At 51.8% G+C, this 12745-nt stretch overlaps 6 protein-coding genes across 6 annotated transcripts; 3 read left to right on the top strand and 3 right to left on the bottom strand.

Annotated features, from left to right (window-relative positions):
- Nucleotides 1-1356: 1356 nt before the first annotated feature.
- BDW74DRAFT_162199 (PHD finger domain protein) lies at nt 1357-4657 on the top strand. The gene is made up of 3 exons (XM_073725909.1): nt 1357-1701; nt 1876-3909; nt 4029-4657. Exons 1-3 carry the CDS (start codon nt 1676-1678, stop codon nt 4213-4215), a joined length of 2247 nt encoding a protein of 748 aa, XP_073579105.1. The 5' UTR covers nt 1357-1675; the 3' UTR covers nt 4216-4657.
- On the top strand, nt 4607-5731 carry BDW74DRAFT_96965 (GNAT family N-acetyltransferase). Its single transcript, XM_073734200.1, has one exon. It carries the CDS (start codon nt 4892-4894, stop codon nt 5675-5677), a length of 786 nt encoding a protein of 261 aa, XP_073579104.1. The 5' UTR covers nt 4607-4891; the 3' UTR covers nt 5678-5731.
- On the bottom strand, nt 5732-6367 carry BDW74DRAFT_96964 (uncharacterized protein). The gene has a single exon (XM_073734199.1). The coding sequence runs from the start codon at nt 6107-6109 to the stop codon at nt 5786-5788; it is 324 nt and encodes a 107-aa protein (XP_073579103.1). The 5' UTR covers nt 6110-6367; the 3' UTR covers nt 5732-5785.
- BDW74DRAFT_96971 (putative protein kinase (Lkh1)) lies at nt 6204-8948 on the bottom strand. Its single transcript, XM_073734201.1, has 6 exons — nt 7720-8948; nt 7590-7668; nt 7192-7539; nt 6682-7144; nt 6549-6636; nt 6204-6496 (listed from the first exon to the last, which is right to left on the bottom strand). The coding sequence occupies exons 1-6, from the start codon at nt 8536-8538 to the stop codon at nt 6299-6301; spliced, it is 1995 nt and encodes a 664-aa protein (XP_073579102.1). The 5' UTR covers nt 8539-8948; the 3' UTR covers nt 6204-6298.
- Nucleotides 8949-10022: 1074 nt separating this feature from the next.
- Nucleotides 10023-10530, top strand: BDW74DRAFT_96997 (uncharacterized protein). The gene has a single exon (XM_073734202.1). The coding sequence runs from the start codon at nt 10117-10119 to the stop codon at nt 10402-10404; it is 288 nt and encodes a 95-aa protein (XP_073579101.1). The 5' UTR covers nt 10023-10116; the 3' UTR covers nt 10405-10530.
- BDW74DRAFT_96961 (uncharacterized protein) lies at nt 10520-12621 on the bottom strand. Its single transcript, XM_073734198.1, has 2 exons — nt 11331-12621; nt 10520-11278 (listed from the first exon to the last, which is right to left on the bottom strand). The coding sequence occupies exons 1-2, from the start codon at nt 12379-12381 to the stop codon at nt 10635-10637; spliced, it is 1695 nt and encodes a 564-aa protein (XP_073579100.1). The 5' UTR covers nt 12382-12621; the 3' UTR covers nt 10520-10634.
- Between the last annotated feature and the right edge of the window lie 124 nt (nt 12622-12745).

The raw sequence follows: 12745 nt of genomic DNA, 5'->3' as shown, positions 1-12745 counted from the left end.
TTTTTTTTTTTCTTAAACCCCCGCATCTCAACGGCGTTGCCCATTACATTCACCACTGGCTAGTCTATAGGTAGTCTATAGGCAGGCACAGAGCGACCGAGTTATTTTGTTTGGGCATATCTACAAATTGAGATCGAGCTAACAGGGTGTGTATGATCATTGATGAATGAAGGGTGAGCGGAGCTCGTATGCCATGGTTTGCCATGGGTTGCCAAGTCACAGGCGGCACTTGAAACGAGGAGCATTTCAAGCAGACGATTCGATATAGATCAGAATCTAAATCAATGCTCCTCTTCTAGAAGGTATAATTAAGCGCCCCCGAGGTCCGACAGAGTCCATCTGTCACGACTCATGACCAGAGATCCCGATGGGCCAATGTCGTCATAAGCGTGCTAGGTAAAATTACCCCAAGCCGGAGGCTGAGGCTGGATCTTTTCAGCTCCAGAATCCAGGCACTAAATTTCCGTAGTCTGATTGGGATCGTGATCGAGCTCGACAAATGCAGTCTGGATCGGCCGAAGGGATGGGATCTTGATCCCTTGACAAGTTGACATGTCTTGACCATGGCTAATGTCTCTCATGGCCCTCATATTCAGAGACTCTGTCTCGGCAGAGTGATGCCGGAAGCGGAGACCCCTTTCATAGCTTCGTCCTAGACTACTCCGTAGACGGTTGCAGGCATGAGGATGGCCCGGCGACGGCGTCAGCACCGGCAGCTCGCAGTGGTCACTTGGTGATGGAGCAGACGATCCACGGAAGACCACCGCTGTTCCTTGTTCTGCGAGCCAATTATTGGCACTCAAACATCCAAGGGCTATATGTGTCGCTTTTATTACTTTCTCCTTTACCCTGTTGACGGGGTTATACCAGGTCAGCTCCGCTGGTTCAGCCATCCAGACAAAGCGAGACTCGACGATATACTCCAGCGGCATTTCCAGGACCGATGGCTCGATACTACGTTCCTAGATAGTCGTAGCATCGTCGCAGTAGATTAGGCACCTGCTTCTCCACCAGGCACTCTTAGTACGAGGCCACGGGGCTGACCCTGGTCTAGGACTCTAGATAGATTATAATCTCGTTTCTCGACCTCGTTATCTGTCCGGTATCCAGGCTTGCCTAAGTCCTGAGTCCTGACTGTGGATCTGCGGATATAAAGAAAAACCGTCAAATTATTACCAAATTTTACAAACAGAGCAAAACGAAAACATAAAATTCTCCTTTCTGCAGCTTCATCTTCACTTCTACATCTCCAATTCATTATTCTGCTCCTCAGACGCTCTCGGCCAGGCGGCACTAAACGCATTCCTCCCTCCTCCCTTTGCCAGGCGTCCTTCCTCCGCCAGCCTCGACCGATCCCTCGACCACCCCCCTCTCTACCTCCCCGACCCTCCTGCCACCCCAACCGACGATTATAGGACTATGTTCTGAACTTGACCTCTTCCCCTATCGAACCATTCTCTCTCCTCCACCCACTCCCAGGGCTCCGGTCTCCTCGACGCCCCTCGTTGAACGTCAATGACCCTGTGGAGGCATACATTATTCGTCGGCAGTCTCCCTCCTACCGATCCGCCCCTCGAACATTCCTGACGGCCCCGAGATACCTGAGCGTTCACCGATCAGAAGGGTTGCCTGGCAGCTTGACTTGAATGGTTGCTAGGAGTACACCGTTGCTGACATGAGTTGGGATCAGCCTATCCACAGGTATGCTGCCTTCATACACTTATCGGGTTCTAGTCCTCGGTGTATTACCCGACACTCTACTTCTCCCCTGTCTCTACACCTTTTTTTTGTCCGTTGCCAGTCCCTGCTACACGGATATTTTACTGCTATTAGAATGTGTAGCATGTTGCTAACGGAGCCATCGATCCTTTTTAGCTTCAGCTATCCCAACGGTGAACCCCAGACCCCGACGAGGACTCCTCCCACGAGCTTCTTCAGTGACGCTGCCTTTCAAACACCAAAACTCGAATCCAGCTTTTTCGATCCACGAGTCACATGGGACACCTCCGATCCATACGCTTCGAGCCCTGAGTTCCTTCGCACTCCACAGCGGTTTGGGTTGAACAGCCCCCGGTTACCCGAACAAAAGTCGGCTCAAGTTCTGGGGTCTCCGGAATCACACAATGCAAAACCATTGAGCTCCCAAGTGGAGACTGCTAGGAAGCGTCGCCCATCGAAACCTTATGGACACTGTGAAGATGGCTCCAGGACCGTCGAGTCAATCAAATCGGCTGCCTCCATGCAGACGCCGCCGCCAAGTAGCGCTTCGAGGACAAAGGTGACGGAGTTTGGAGATTTGAATAGTGCAGGGCGTCGGCCACCGGCCACGAGTGCAACGGCGGAACATCTGGAGACTCCCAGCCGAGTCATGGGTGCCTCTCCCCGGTTGTTCGGAGATCTTCAATCGTCCCCGGACCCGTTCCAATTGGGTTCGATCAACCCGTCAACATCACCCTTCTTTCCACAACAGAGACTGTTCTGGGATCATGGGCTTGACCAGCACACAACAGATCTGACGCTGTCTGAGAACGCAGGCGGCTTGTTCGATCCAGCAACTGCAATTGCACTTCACGCTAATACGGCAAATCCTCCGCAAGACTCCCAGATCCCGCAGTTACCTCATATCGACAGGAACATGGAACTTTCTGACTTTAGAAATACCATCTATGGCCAATCTTCCGGTGCTCCCACCGACGCTGCCTTGTTTCCCGCCCCCTTTTCCACGTCTCCTCGACTCCCATTACCAAAAGCAGAAGACCCGGCCTTGTTCCTAAGTTCCCCTGCACGACGGTTTGGAGGGCCTCAGCCCACCCCGGATAAGCGGTTGTTCTCGAGGCAACACCGGCAGCCGTATCACCACCAGACAGAGGAATTCAAGCGGGAAGAGCTCCGACGGGCTCAGGGAGTCAACCCCCACCTTTCTGAAGAAGAGGACGACGACTACACGCCTCGACAAAATAGGCCTACGTTGACTCGCAGCCTTACCGTCAGTGCAGTGAATGCATCTCGTCCGGGATCTGGTGGGACAATGTCTTCTGCCAGTGGCATCCGCAAGAGCCCCTCAAAAGGGCGGTCGTCGCCGATTAAACCACTCCGCGCCCCGCTAGCTAGGTCTAATTCGCTGGCCAGTGGCTTTCCAAAACAATCCCAGTCAGTAGTGTTGAAGATCGGCAAAGATGGCAGAGCGAAAACGGAGATGCAGCCTGTTCTCGAGGCATCAACTGGCCTGACGGACCCTCTTAACAGCATGGATATGGACGGCTCCGCCACGGAGAGCGAGTACGACTCGGCAGAATTTCCAGAGTATCCTCTGCCTAGCAGCCGCAACCCTTCTTATGCGTTCTCAGAAGCCGGGAGATCGACGATCGCTCGCAGTGAGTCAGGCTCACGACCGCCTTCAATGGGCTCACTCACTTCTTCTCACTCAGGCCGGGCCTCTCCCTGGGCTACTGCTCCTCGAGGCCCGACCAGAAGGCCAGCCTTGAAGGCTACGCTAGACGACTGGAAGAGGACTCCCAAGAGGCAGACCTCAATGTTTCCATCCGACTTATCATATAGTAGCGCCGCTTCCGTTTCTGGTAGTTTTGCTGATATAGAAGAGGATACTGGTGACGCCCAGCATGCCCTTCGCAAAGTTCTGCAAAATAAAGGACGGATACCGAGATCCCAGACCGTTGCAAGCTTCGGCTCCCGATCGAATCGCTCACTGCAGTCATTGGCACATCTCCAGTCGTCGCCTCCCCGCTTCGGCACGGAGCTAGACTTGGATTCTCGAGAAAATACCTCTCCCACCACCGTGACGGACCCCGGCCTTGCAACTCCCTCCACCGACCGATATAGCAATCCAAGCAATGGCACCAGGTGCGTCTGCAACTCGATGGATAATGGTGGCCATCTCATGATTCAATGGTACGTTTCTTCTTTCCTGCAGCAGCATGTGGACGAGGTCGAAAACCGTCGTACATGGTCAGCATGGCTCTTTTGGAAATGAAGGCAGCAAGGTTTTCTGAGTACTGACGGTTATGCAGCGAATCGTGCAGTCACTGGTTACATACCAAATGCGTCGGCTTGGAACGGTCTAACCTCCCCTCCGTCTACGTCTGCGTCTTCTGCGCGCAAACGCCGTCTCGGAAGAATCGAGTCCGCATCTCAGGCAGCGGTGTCGGCAATGCACCGACTTCACCACTTGCCCACAAATCGTATCGATTTCGATAATACACATGTACCTTACGATAGAGATATGCCTCGACCCGCGTCGACATCCTCCCACAAACTTCTCATATGCATTTGTAATGAGCATTTTCCGCCCTAGGAAAAGGACTACCTTTCACTACCCTGCCGGGTCTCCTTTGTTCAATGTGCACCATGTTAGACATCATACCCATATCATACCCATACCCATACGCTTTTCTTTGCGGCATCATGTTGATGCACATGCAACATACTTTGTTTCTCTATTTCCTATTGATTGATAGCAATAGTTGGCCACGGAGGATAGGATAGCAGACCTGTATCTACTATGGCTGACAGAATGAAACAAAATAAGAAACCAAGACCATCGCAGCGAAGCTCTTGTACTTCATTGGCTGAATCGGCTGTGCTAGCTATCATAGAGCTAAAATCCCCTGAACTATAATCAACGAGCATCTGGCCCATCGTGTCTTAGAATGACTCACCCTTCACAAATCTGACTAGCTAGGTACCACAATTGCTCATATAAAGCTATATGACCTTCCAGGGCACTCCAGGAACCTTTTTATCCTAATCTGCTTCTCCTTCCTTCCACGATTCAAACAATCACACTCACCACCTATTTCACTTATCTAGAAATCCGGCACCGGAGTCAGCCCAGCCCGAATCACTAACAACGGCATCCAAATCCACCAAAACAATGGCACCTCAAACAAAACCTAACGCCCAAGATACTCCCGTCTCAGTTTCAAACCCGACGCTGGGCTTCCAAACAACCCGCCTCTCATTTAAACCTCTCCGCCTCTCCGACACCGTCGCCCTCCATGAACTCCGCACCGAGCCTGAGGTCATGAAGTGGAGTGTACAGAAGGGCCCCGATGCGGACCTAAAGCAGACGGAGGACTGGGTTAAGCGGTCTATCGGTCTAGACGATGCGAATTCGAGTTCGAGTTCACATCCAGAAGGCAGTGGGTCGACCATAGCCATAACCAGGAGCAAGAGCAAGAAGAAAGGCCTTGTCTTCTCAGTCCGGGAACTCTCATACCTCAATTCTCAAGATGTTGAGGGGCAAGCAGAGAAAGAGGACCGGATCATCGCCGTCGTCGGGATCAAGGAGTCTGAGTCGCCGGTTTCAGGGAAGATGCAGTACGAGCTCGGGTATATGTTTGTACCTGGGGTTTGGGGGAAGGGGTATGCGAGTGAGGCTGTGAAGGGGATTTTGGGGTGGTGGTTTGAGTATCTTGGCTCGTTTGATACATCGATTGCGATGTCGGGTGCTACAAGTGCTTCGGGCGTGGTCGACGGGGGAGAAGGAGATATTGAAGACAAGGATGGAGTATATGCTATCGTTGCGAAGACGAATGGCGCCAGTATCAGGGTAATGGAGAAGTGTGGGTTACGGGTTGTTGGACAAAATCAAGATGCGGATGACAGGGGGTTGGAACTTGTTGAGTTTTGTATTTCTAAATCTGATCTGGTGAGCTGAGATTTGATTTGAGAGCAGATGTGGCAAGGAGTTGTATAGAGGGTATAGATAAAGGGTATATATATATACACATAGAAACTGTCTACGACAGTCAAAAAAACCAGTCAGTCAACCGTCAAGAAAAGCATCTACCATAAAGGCTATGCAGAATAAAGAGAGAACCTGTACCATATCGACGCCGTAAAGGTGAAATGTCCCGCGAGGGTGGACCATGTCCACATCTGTAGGTGACGCGAGATAGATATCACGAAAGAAGTTAACACATGCCCATATCCCGTAAATCCAGGCCAACCCCGTGCGATGTAATCGATAGAATAATGACCATGTCCATCCCCGTAAAAGTAACCATCCCGGGCCTTGATGTCTTGCTTTAGCGGCCAAACTCCAGAGCAACCAGTAGCCGATATGCTCAGGCGGCTGGCGGCGACCCATACATATTATCCAAAAAAAAATGCCATCGTAACTCGAACTGTACCCATACACAATAAGGCGCTGGTATCCGTGCGTACCAGCGATATATCCAATGCAAGATAAGAAGAATATCAAACTCCGAAACAAACGCCTTTTGAAGTCGAATTGCGCTCTTCAGCCTAGGCTCAAAACAAGCCCCGGCTGGGATACTCAGCGCGGCTGACCGTTGCGCTGCAATTGTTGCCCAATCCGCAGAGCTTCCGTCCCGTCATCTGTGATAGGTTCTTTAAACCACGCGTGCTTGAGGGCATCCTTGGCGGTTATACGCTGCTTGGGGTCGTAAACGAAGATGCGTTGCAGCAAGTCCAGGAACAATCGGTAGAAATTGCTATTCGTTGGCATGAACGACTGAAACAATCAGCAAACCGCGTATTAAGTTTTGGATAGGAAGATGACATACTGTCAGTCGCCTCATAGCCTGAACGTACTTCTTCGAGGCCCGGGTCGTCTCTTCGTTGGGATAATCAAGACGGTTTCGAACGAAGTACCTAGAAAGTCAGCCGTGCCCGTATTCTTGAAGGCAAGAAACTTACTTGGCCGCCTGATTCTGGTTGCCATTCCGGCTTCCTTGCATCACTTGACGTACAAGTTTCGCGTCTATCCGCTCACCAATGACAGCTTCCATCATAGCGAGGTGTTCAAGGTTGTCATGGGTCTGGAAAAGAGCATCGCCAGTAAAGAACTCCACGAGGATGCAGCCAATACTCCAGATATCACACGGGAAGCTCCAGCCAAGGTTGAGAATAATCTCGGGCGCTCTGTAATGCCGTGTAGAAACGACAGAGGAGTGGTATTCGTCATCAAAGGTGGCAGACCCAAAGTCGATCAGGCGAATTTCGCTATCCAGTAGAACGCGCCTTTGACGCGCATTCCGGGATATTGCGGTAGAGGATGAAGGGATAGAGCGGTTGTAAGTAAAGGTTTGGTAGGCGTTCTTGACAAGGAGAATGTTTTCAGGCTTTAGATCTGTATGTATAAGGTTAAGGTCGTGAAGGACTGCACTCAAATTAGCTAGAGCTCGAAGAACGTATCGAAGCACTTACAAGCCACACTGGTAAAGAGTTGCCGAGCGAAATTCTGAATCTGGCTGCTGGGGAACGGAACGAACCCGTTGCCCTTGAGGAAATCAAAGACACTTTGACCCAGCAGATCGGTGACGATACATATGTGGTTCCGGTAATCAAAGCAGTCTCTGAGGTGGATGCACTTGTTTCGGTTGCTCTTATCATTAGACGCCAAAGTTGAGAGCACACGGAGTTCGATTCGCGATGCGTCACGGTACTTTTGAATGGAACGTATAATCTTGATGGCACAGCGAGTTTTGCGTTGTTTGTCATATGCTTCAACGACCTTTCCAAATGTACCTTGCCCTAAAAGTTTGACTATTGAGTCTTCGAGAAGTTAGCAGCACAATTTTTGGTCGAATATTGAAAATGCTCACATCGGTCGGTGATAGGAGTATTGGGATTGACAATGTAATGTCCATCATCATCGTCGAACTTCTCACCCCTGTTTGAAAACTGAAAAGAGAATTAGCAGATGATAGCCGGTAAGTGCAACTGAATACTTACAGAACGAACAACAGGCACAGGCACATCCTTTGCCTTGATAGGCGGCTTGGGAGGGGGTATGTAGCTCAAAAAGGCATCGGTTGCCGTTTCCTGCTCTAATTTCTTCTGCTGATCTCGAACGGACTTTCGCGTCGCTACCCGCTTTCGCTTCTGGCCGACATTGGCGTCTTCATAATAAGCACCGTTGCTCGCACCAGAGCTGCCCTGTGAGAGGGACGTAGGAGCAGTGGTGTGCAACGATGCTGTGCGGTCTGTTGACAGGGAGCCAGCAGACGACTCATCTCCGTACTGCTGGGGGTTTATGGAGAAAGAGGGACGATCATAGTAGCCCAGATCGTACGCCGTCTCGATACCGGTGCGTCGTTTCTTACCCGCCGGCTGTGAAATATTGCCATTCGGAGCCTGAGCGGTGGATGCCGCCGGGTAGGTGCGCGACGCGGCGGCAGTCTGGTCAGGTGGAGGTGTATCATCAATGACAATAACCTCTTTCGGTATCCCATTCTTGTAGAACTCGCCCCAGTCCGGTTTTTTCCGCCTCCCGTTTTGAGTTGAAACCCCCGTGCTAGCGGGTTTCTGGGGCTGCGGCATGGCTGCGGTGGTCGTAGGCGTAGAAGCTGCGGCGACCGAGTGAGGAGACTGAGTATAAGGAAGTGCAGCTGTCGCTGAAGGGACGGCGTAAGGATAAACGGCAGGGTTTATGTGCGGAGTGGTCGTGGTCGGATACGAAGGATTCGGTAGGTATGTTTGATGATGAGGAAATCCGTAATGTTGCTGATGATGCGTAGGATGTGTGGCGGTAGCAGTTGAAGGTGTAGACATGATGGTTCAGAGAAACCGTCCGGTCGTACGAGCGGCGGATGGGGGTAGAGAGGAGGAAGGGTACCAGTGGAAGAGAGAAAGGAAGAGAGGAGGTCGTCCAGCGTCACTGGTGGTCCGCTGTCGCCCTCAATGAACACGGAGCCCTCGATACGCCAGGCCGGAAAGCCGGGGATTCTCGCGGGAATCCCAGAATCGCTGGGTGAGAGAAGTTGGATGCTGAGACCAGTGAAGCAGACAAACTGCGAGAAGGCAGCAGGCAAAGTTGAACGGGAAGAGACGTGACGAGCAAGGAGAAAGTCAGAGAGGCGTGGGGAGTGTGATGCGAGGCGGTCGGTCGGGGCAAGAAAGCGTTGTGGTCCGTCCGGTAAATGAGGTCTACATGACAATTCCTGACCGGTTATTATTTCTTTTCTGATATAATCGAGTGTATTAGGCAATAAAGAAACAGACGCCAGATTTCTAAATCAAAATTGACCTGCGTGGTGGGTGAAAGAATTGTTCATTGTTCAGCCTTGGATACTACTGCTAGAGTTGACGAGGCGACGGGATCGCTATACTAGAACAGCAGAGTAATGCTGGGTTGGCTCGGTTATGGCTTCGGCGCACGTCCGCTTGAAGGTACCTAGGAGTTCCGAGAATAATTATTACAGTGAGCCCTGATGGATACGCCGTCCAAGAGGTCTCAGACTCGAAGAATGTATGATATCCTCCCTCATTTCCGAACATTTCCCCTTTCCCCTCGTGGTTTCGGTTTGCGATCGCCAGAAAATAACATTATTAATGTCAAACCATGGCCACTCAACTATGCTTTCGCGGGGACTATCAGAAAATAGTCCCAAAGATAGGGTAGTGTTTTCTGATTACCGTCGCAACGACTCGGAATCACAACTACCTTTTCGTCCAGGCTGGCGTAGACTACTCCGGGCGGTATTCCAGACGCTTCAAAGCCTCAGCAAGCCAATCGGGATCGGCTAATGCAAGACAGGAAGAGAGACGCCTTGGAAGTATGAAGCGATGTACGAGACCTCCTGGTACTCGCTTAGTCAATTCCACCCTCAGCCGTGAGGCAGTACCGGAGTCATGAATAATTCGTTACTCCGACTCGTCAGCGACACGGCCCATGCCCGAACGGTTGAAAAGTCCCATCTGCCAATGGTTGGCGCATCGACACTCGAAGGCGATCCCAGCACTTGCGTCCGAGGTGCATTCCGCTCGCCGAAGTCCGCATGTTATGCATTCTCGAATCCGTCCTCGCGCTGCAAAGATGGACCCTAAAACGATCTGGTGAGTCGGAGCGAGGACTGAAATGATTGGCCTGATTAGAATTGGATTGACACGCGGTGCGAAGTGGGAACCCCTCCGCCTTTGGGGCCTCGCCTTCTGACATCATCTTCCGCGTTCATTCTGTTCTCAGCGCGTCAATTCGTGGCAAAGACATGGGTTCTCTTCATCCGGTGCTCCGCTGTTCATTTGGTCGCGTTGATCATCGCTGCGAGGTCGGACACAAGGCTAAAAACGCCAGGGCTTAGAGGCGATTTTCCGCCTCGAGTTTGGAAAAGCCACTGCGCGACTGCTGGGATGGTGTCCTTCGCGTCCCGGAGTTTACGTCAGAGCCCTAACCTTATCCGGAAAGGTCGCAATTTACTTACATTACTTACGGTTGCTGGAGTCTCGAGAACTTCCGAGGGACAGACTCCAACGCTATGGGGAAGCGTCATGTATAGCCTTCATCTACGCAGAAAGTGTGCACGAGCCAAGATTTCCGTCATTTACATTGTTAATATAGCCACCAACGTCCAAGGTTTTTGCAGGGCAGCCGAACTGAGAGCCGTGCCAAATTTCGTGCGAGTAATTAAACCACAATAGAAGGAGAAAAGAGTAGGGGAAAAAAGCCGTGATGCAATGATCCAGGAAATAGAGCTGGATGGTGCAAGATGCACGCGAGAAATAGGATTAGACACGTAGACTGTAACCCCTGAATGATGTACCGCAACGCCAAAAAAACCACGGTCCTGCGCAGTGCTCATGCGGAACGAAAGAAACTAAGGCAAGACTGTTCAAAAGCACTATGAGTCTAGAAGACGGAGTAGATGGTATCAGTCTGCCTTGTCTTCCTTCATGTCTTTTGAGTATCCCTTTTGTATATGCCTGGCCGCTCTCCCATCGGACTCCAACATGAATAGGATATCTCGAACCTGTATGCCAGCTCCCTTCTCCTTATCTTCCCGCCAAGTACCCAGCCGTTTGGTGGGAACCGTTGCAGGTTCTCCAGGACGTGGTGCCTTTTCTGTATTGACGCTTGGCGTAGACGGGTTGATGCGCGATGGCGTGGAGAAGCCACTCCCAGCAGTTGGTCCACTTTTTAGCCACGAGTATTTCTTCTTTTTGCCAAACATGCCTCCTGACATCATAGTCTGAGTGGCCATGCGTGCTGTTTCAACAGATTGTTGGTGCTGCTGCGCTTCGTTTGCCTTTGCATCCTGTAACTTTCTAGCTTCCTTCTTAGTGAGCCCACCTTTACCGATGGTGGGAGCCCTCTCGCCGATTGGAGTTGAAGCACCAGAACCGGGTACATCCATTGGATCAGGTCTGGGGGTTCCGCTTTCTCCTAATATCGCACTCGCGGTGCGCTTTGCGCGTTTTGCTGCTCTCTTTTCCTCATAGGACGCATCCTTATCCACCAAGGACCGATATTTCTCTGCAAGTATTTGAGCTTCTGGTTGCATATCTGAGTGCGGCCCTATGTCACTGTCAGTAACCTTCAATCTTCATGAGTGCACACGGGACTCTACTTTTGAGAGATGGCGTCTGAGGACCATCCGCCCCGCTGCTCACGTTATCACTCGTCGAAGCTAGGTCTTTCCACTCAACAGGGACCATTCCGTGTGAATGAGCTCGTCTGCTTCTCGCAAGCGATGAAGAATAATCAATCACAGTTCGTAGTCGTTCCTCGCAAGATATTGACAGAAGATTCAGGATATCAACAAGAGGCGCGCCTTCCTGGTTCAAAATGGTCTGACCAGTACGCACAACTGATGAGCCATCCGGTCCGGTGACCTCAATAGGCTGTGGGCGACCGGGTACTGGGTGAAACAAGCCCTCCGCGGGTATGCGAACTCCAAGGTCAAAACCACGTCTCTGAAGCCTTTGTTCCAGCACCTTCGTCAGGAGAAAGGGCTCTTGTAAGTGGTACTGTGCACGTCTAGCTGCTTCGGTATCTTCTCGAGTCGGCTCGTTGGGGTCGACGAAAGGGGCGGAAGGCTGGGTCGAGGGTTCGGTGTAGAAGGAATTTTGGGCGCCAGGAGGTTTGTATTGTGAGGGCTCGCTGAAGCTTGTGGGCGCAGAGACCGTTCCGGTAGTTGATGTTTGAGAAGCGAAAGATGTGTTGAGAGGAGGGGGTTGCGGTTGTTGTTGAGGAAGCGGCTGCTGAGGTCGTGGTTGTTGTTGCGCCTGTACGCCGGGGCCAGAATAGCTGCTGGTGAGAAATGCCTCTTCTTCCCTCACATCAATACCAGACGAAGCCAGAACATCCGTCAGATCTGCTGCATCCGTAGGCTTATCGACAGGTCGCGACGGAGGGCCCATGACGCCGGGTGGTGGGGGAGCTGGCGATTGGGGTATCCCGTTCGTATTCGCCCCGTTCACGGCAAATGCCTGGTTGTTGGGTAATTGCAGGGTTCCGAAGCTAGGTGAGGCGTAAGGCGACTGTACGGACTGAGGATGAGGGGAGAGGCGTTGTCGCTTGACCGGTGGTGGAACACTGCCATTCATCGGGGAGGGAGCGGGAGAGGGAGAGGAACCCGGAGGGGAGAAAGACTGCTGGAACTGCTGTGTTTGCGCCATTTTGGCTGCGGCCCCTAGCCGTAAGCAGGTTTTTCGTTATTACGCGATGATGTTTGATCGAGGTGTGCCCAGCTTCCGCGGACAGATTGAATGCTCTGCGCGTAAGTTAAACCGTGAAGCGGACTGCTGATAACCGCCGCCGCCGCCACCTGTAACCATCTCAAGACATCGGGTCCGAAATCCAGTCGCGAAAGTCTGTCGGCACGAGCAGCTGAGCGAATAGATAACCTCTGACGCGGCGGAAATCTGGCGTTGGTCGGGATGCTGGCACGGACAGGGACGACGAGGTTTGCTTCCGCGACGAGCGGATCACGTGGCTTATGTAAGTGAAGCTCCTTTGAAGAAACCGCCTGATGAATGCACT

The sequence above is a fragment of the Aspergillus multicolor genome (assembly GCF_047715735.1).
Source record: "Aspergillus multicolor strain CBS 133.54 unplaced genomic scaffold BDW74scaffold_39, whole genome shotgun sequence".
Lineage (NCBI taxonomy): Eukaryota > Fungi > Ascomycota > Eurotiomycetes > Eurotiales > Aspergillaceae > Aspergillus > Aspergillus multicolor.
Note: the sequence above shows the minus strand (reverse complement) of the source record. Positions and strands in the feature narration are given on the sequence as shown.

Coding starts and splice junctions, on each gene's coding strand:
- BDW74DRAFT_162199 (XM_073725909.1), top strand. CDS start 1,676: ATGAGTTGGGATCAGCCTATCCACAG. Junction 1,702..1,875: donor TGGGATCAGCCTATCCACAG/GTATGCTGCCTT, acceptor GATCCTTTTTAG/CTTCAGCTATCCCAACGGTG. Junction 3,910..4,028: donor GGCCATCTCATGATTCAATG/GTACGTTTCTTC, acceptor ACGGTTATGCAG/CGAATCGTGCAGTCACTGGT.
- BDW74DRAFT_96965 (XM_073734200.1), top strand. CDS start 4,892: ATGGCACCTCAAACAAAACCTAACGCCCAAGATACTCCCGTCTCAGTT.
- BDW74DRAFT_96964 (XM_073734199.1), bottom strand. CDS start 6,109: ATGGGTCGCCGCCAGCCGCCTGAGCATATCGGCTACTGGTTGCTCTGG.
- BDW74DRAFT_96971 (XM_073734201.1), bottom strand. CDS start 8,538: ATGTCTACACCTTCAACTGCTACCGCCACACATCCTACGCATCATCAG. Junction 7,540..7,589: donor TACTCCTATCACCGACCGAT/GTGAGCATTTTC, acceptor AACTTCTCGAAG/ACTCAATAGTCAAACTTTTA. Junction 7,145..7,191: donor ACTCTTTACCAGTGTGGCTT/GTAAGTGCTTCG, acceptor ATTTGAGTGCAG/TCCTTCACGACCTTAACCTT.
- BDW74DRAFT_96997 (XM_073734202.1), top strand. CDS start 10,117: ATGGTGTCCTTCGCGTCCCGGAGTTTACGTCAGAGCCCTAACCTTATC.
- BDW74DRAFT_96961 (XM_073734198.1), bottom strand. CDS start 12,381: ATGGCGCAAACACAGCAGTTCCAGCAGTCTTTCTCCCCTCCGGGTTCC. Junction 11,279..11,330: donor TCAGACGCCATCTCTCAAAA/GTAGAGTCCCGT, acceptor ACAGTGACATAG/GGCCGCACTCAGATATGCAA.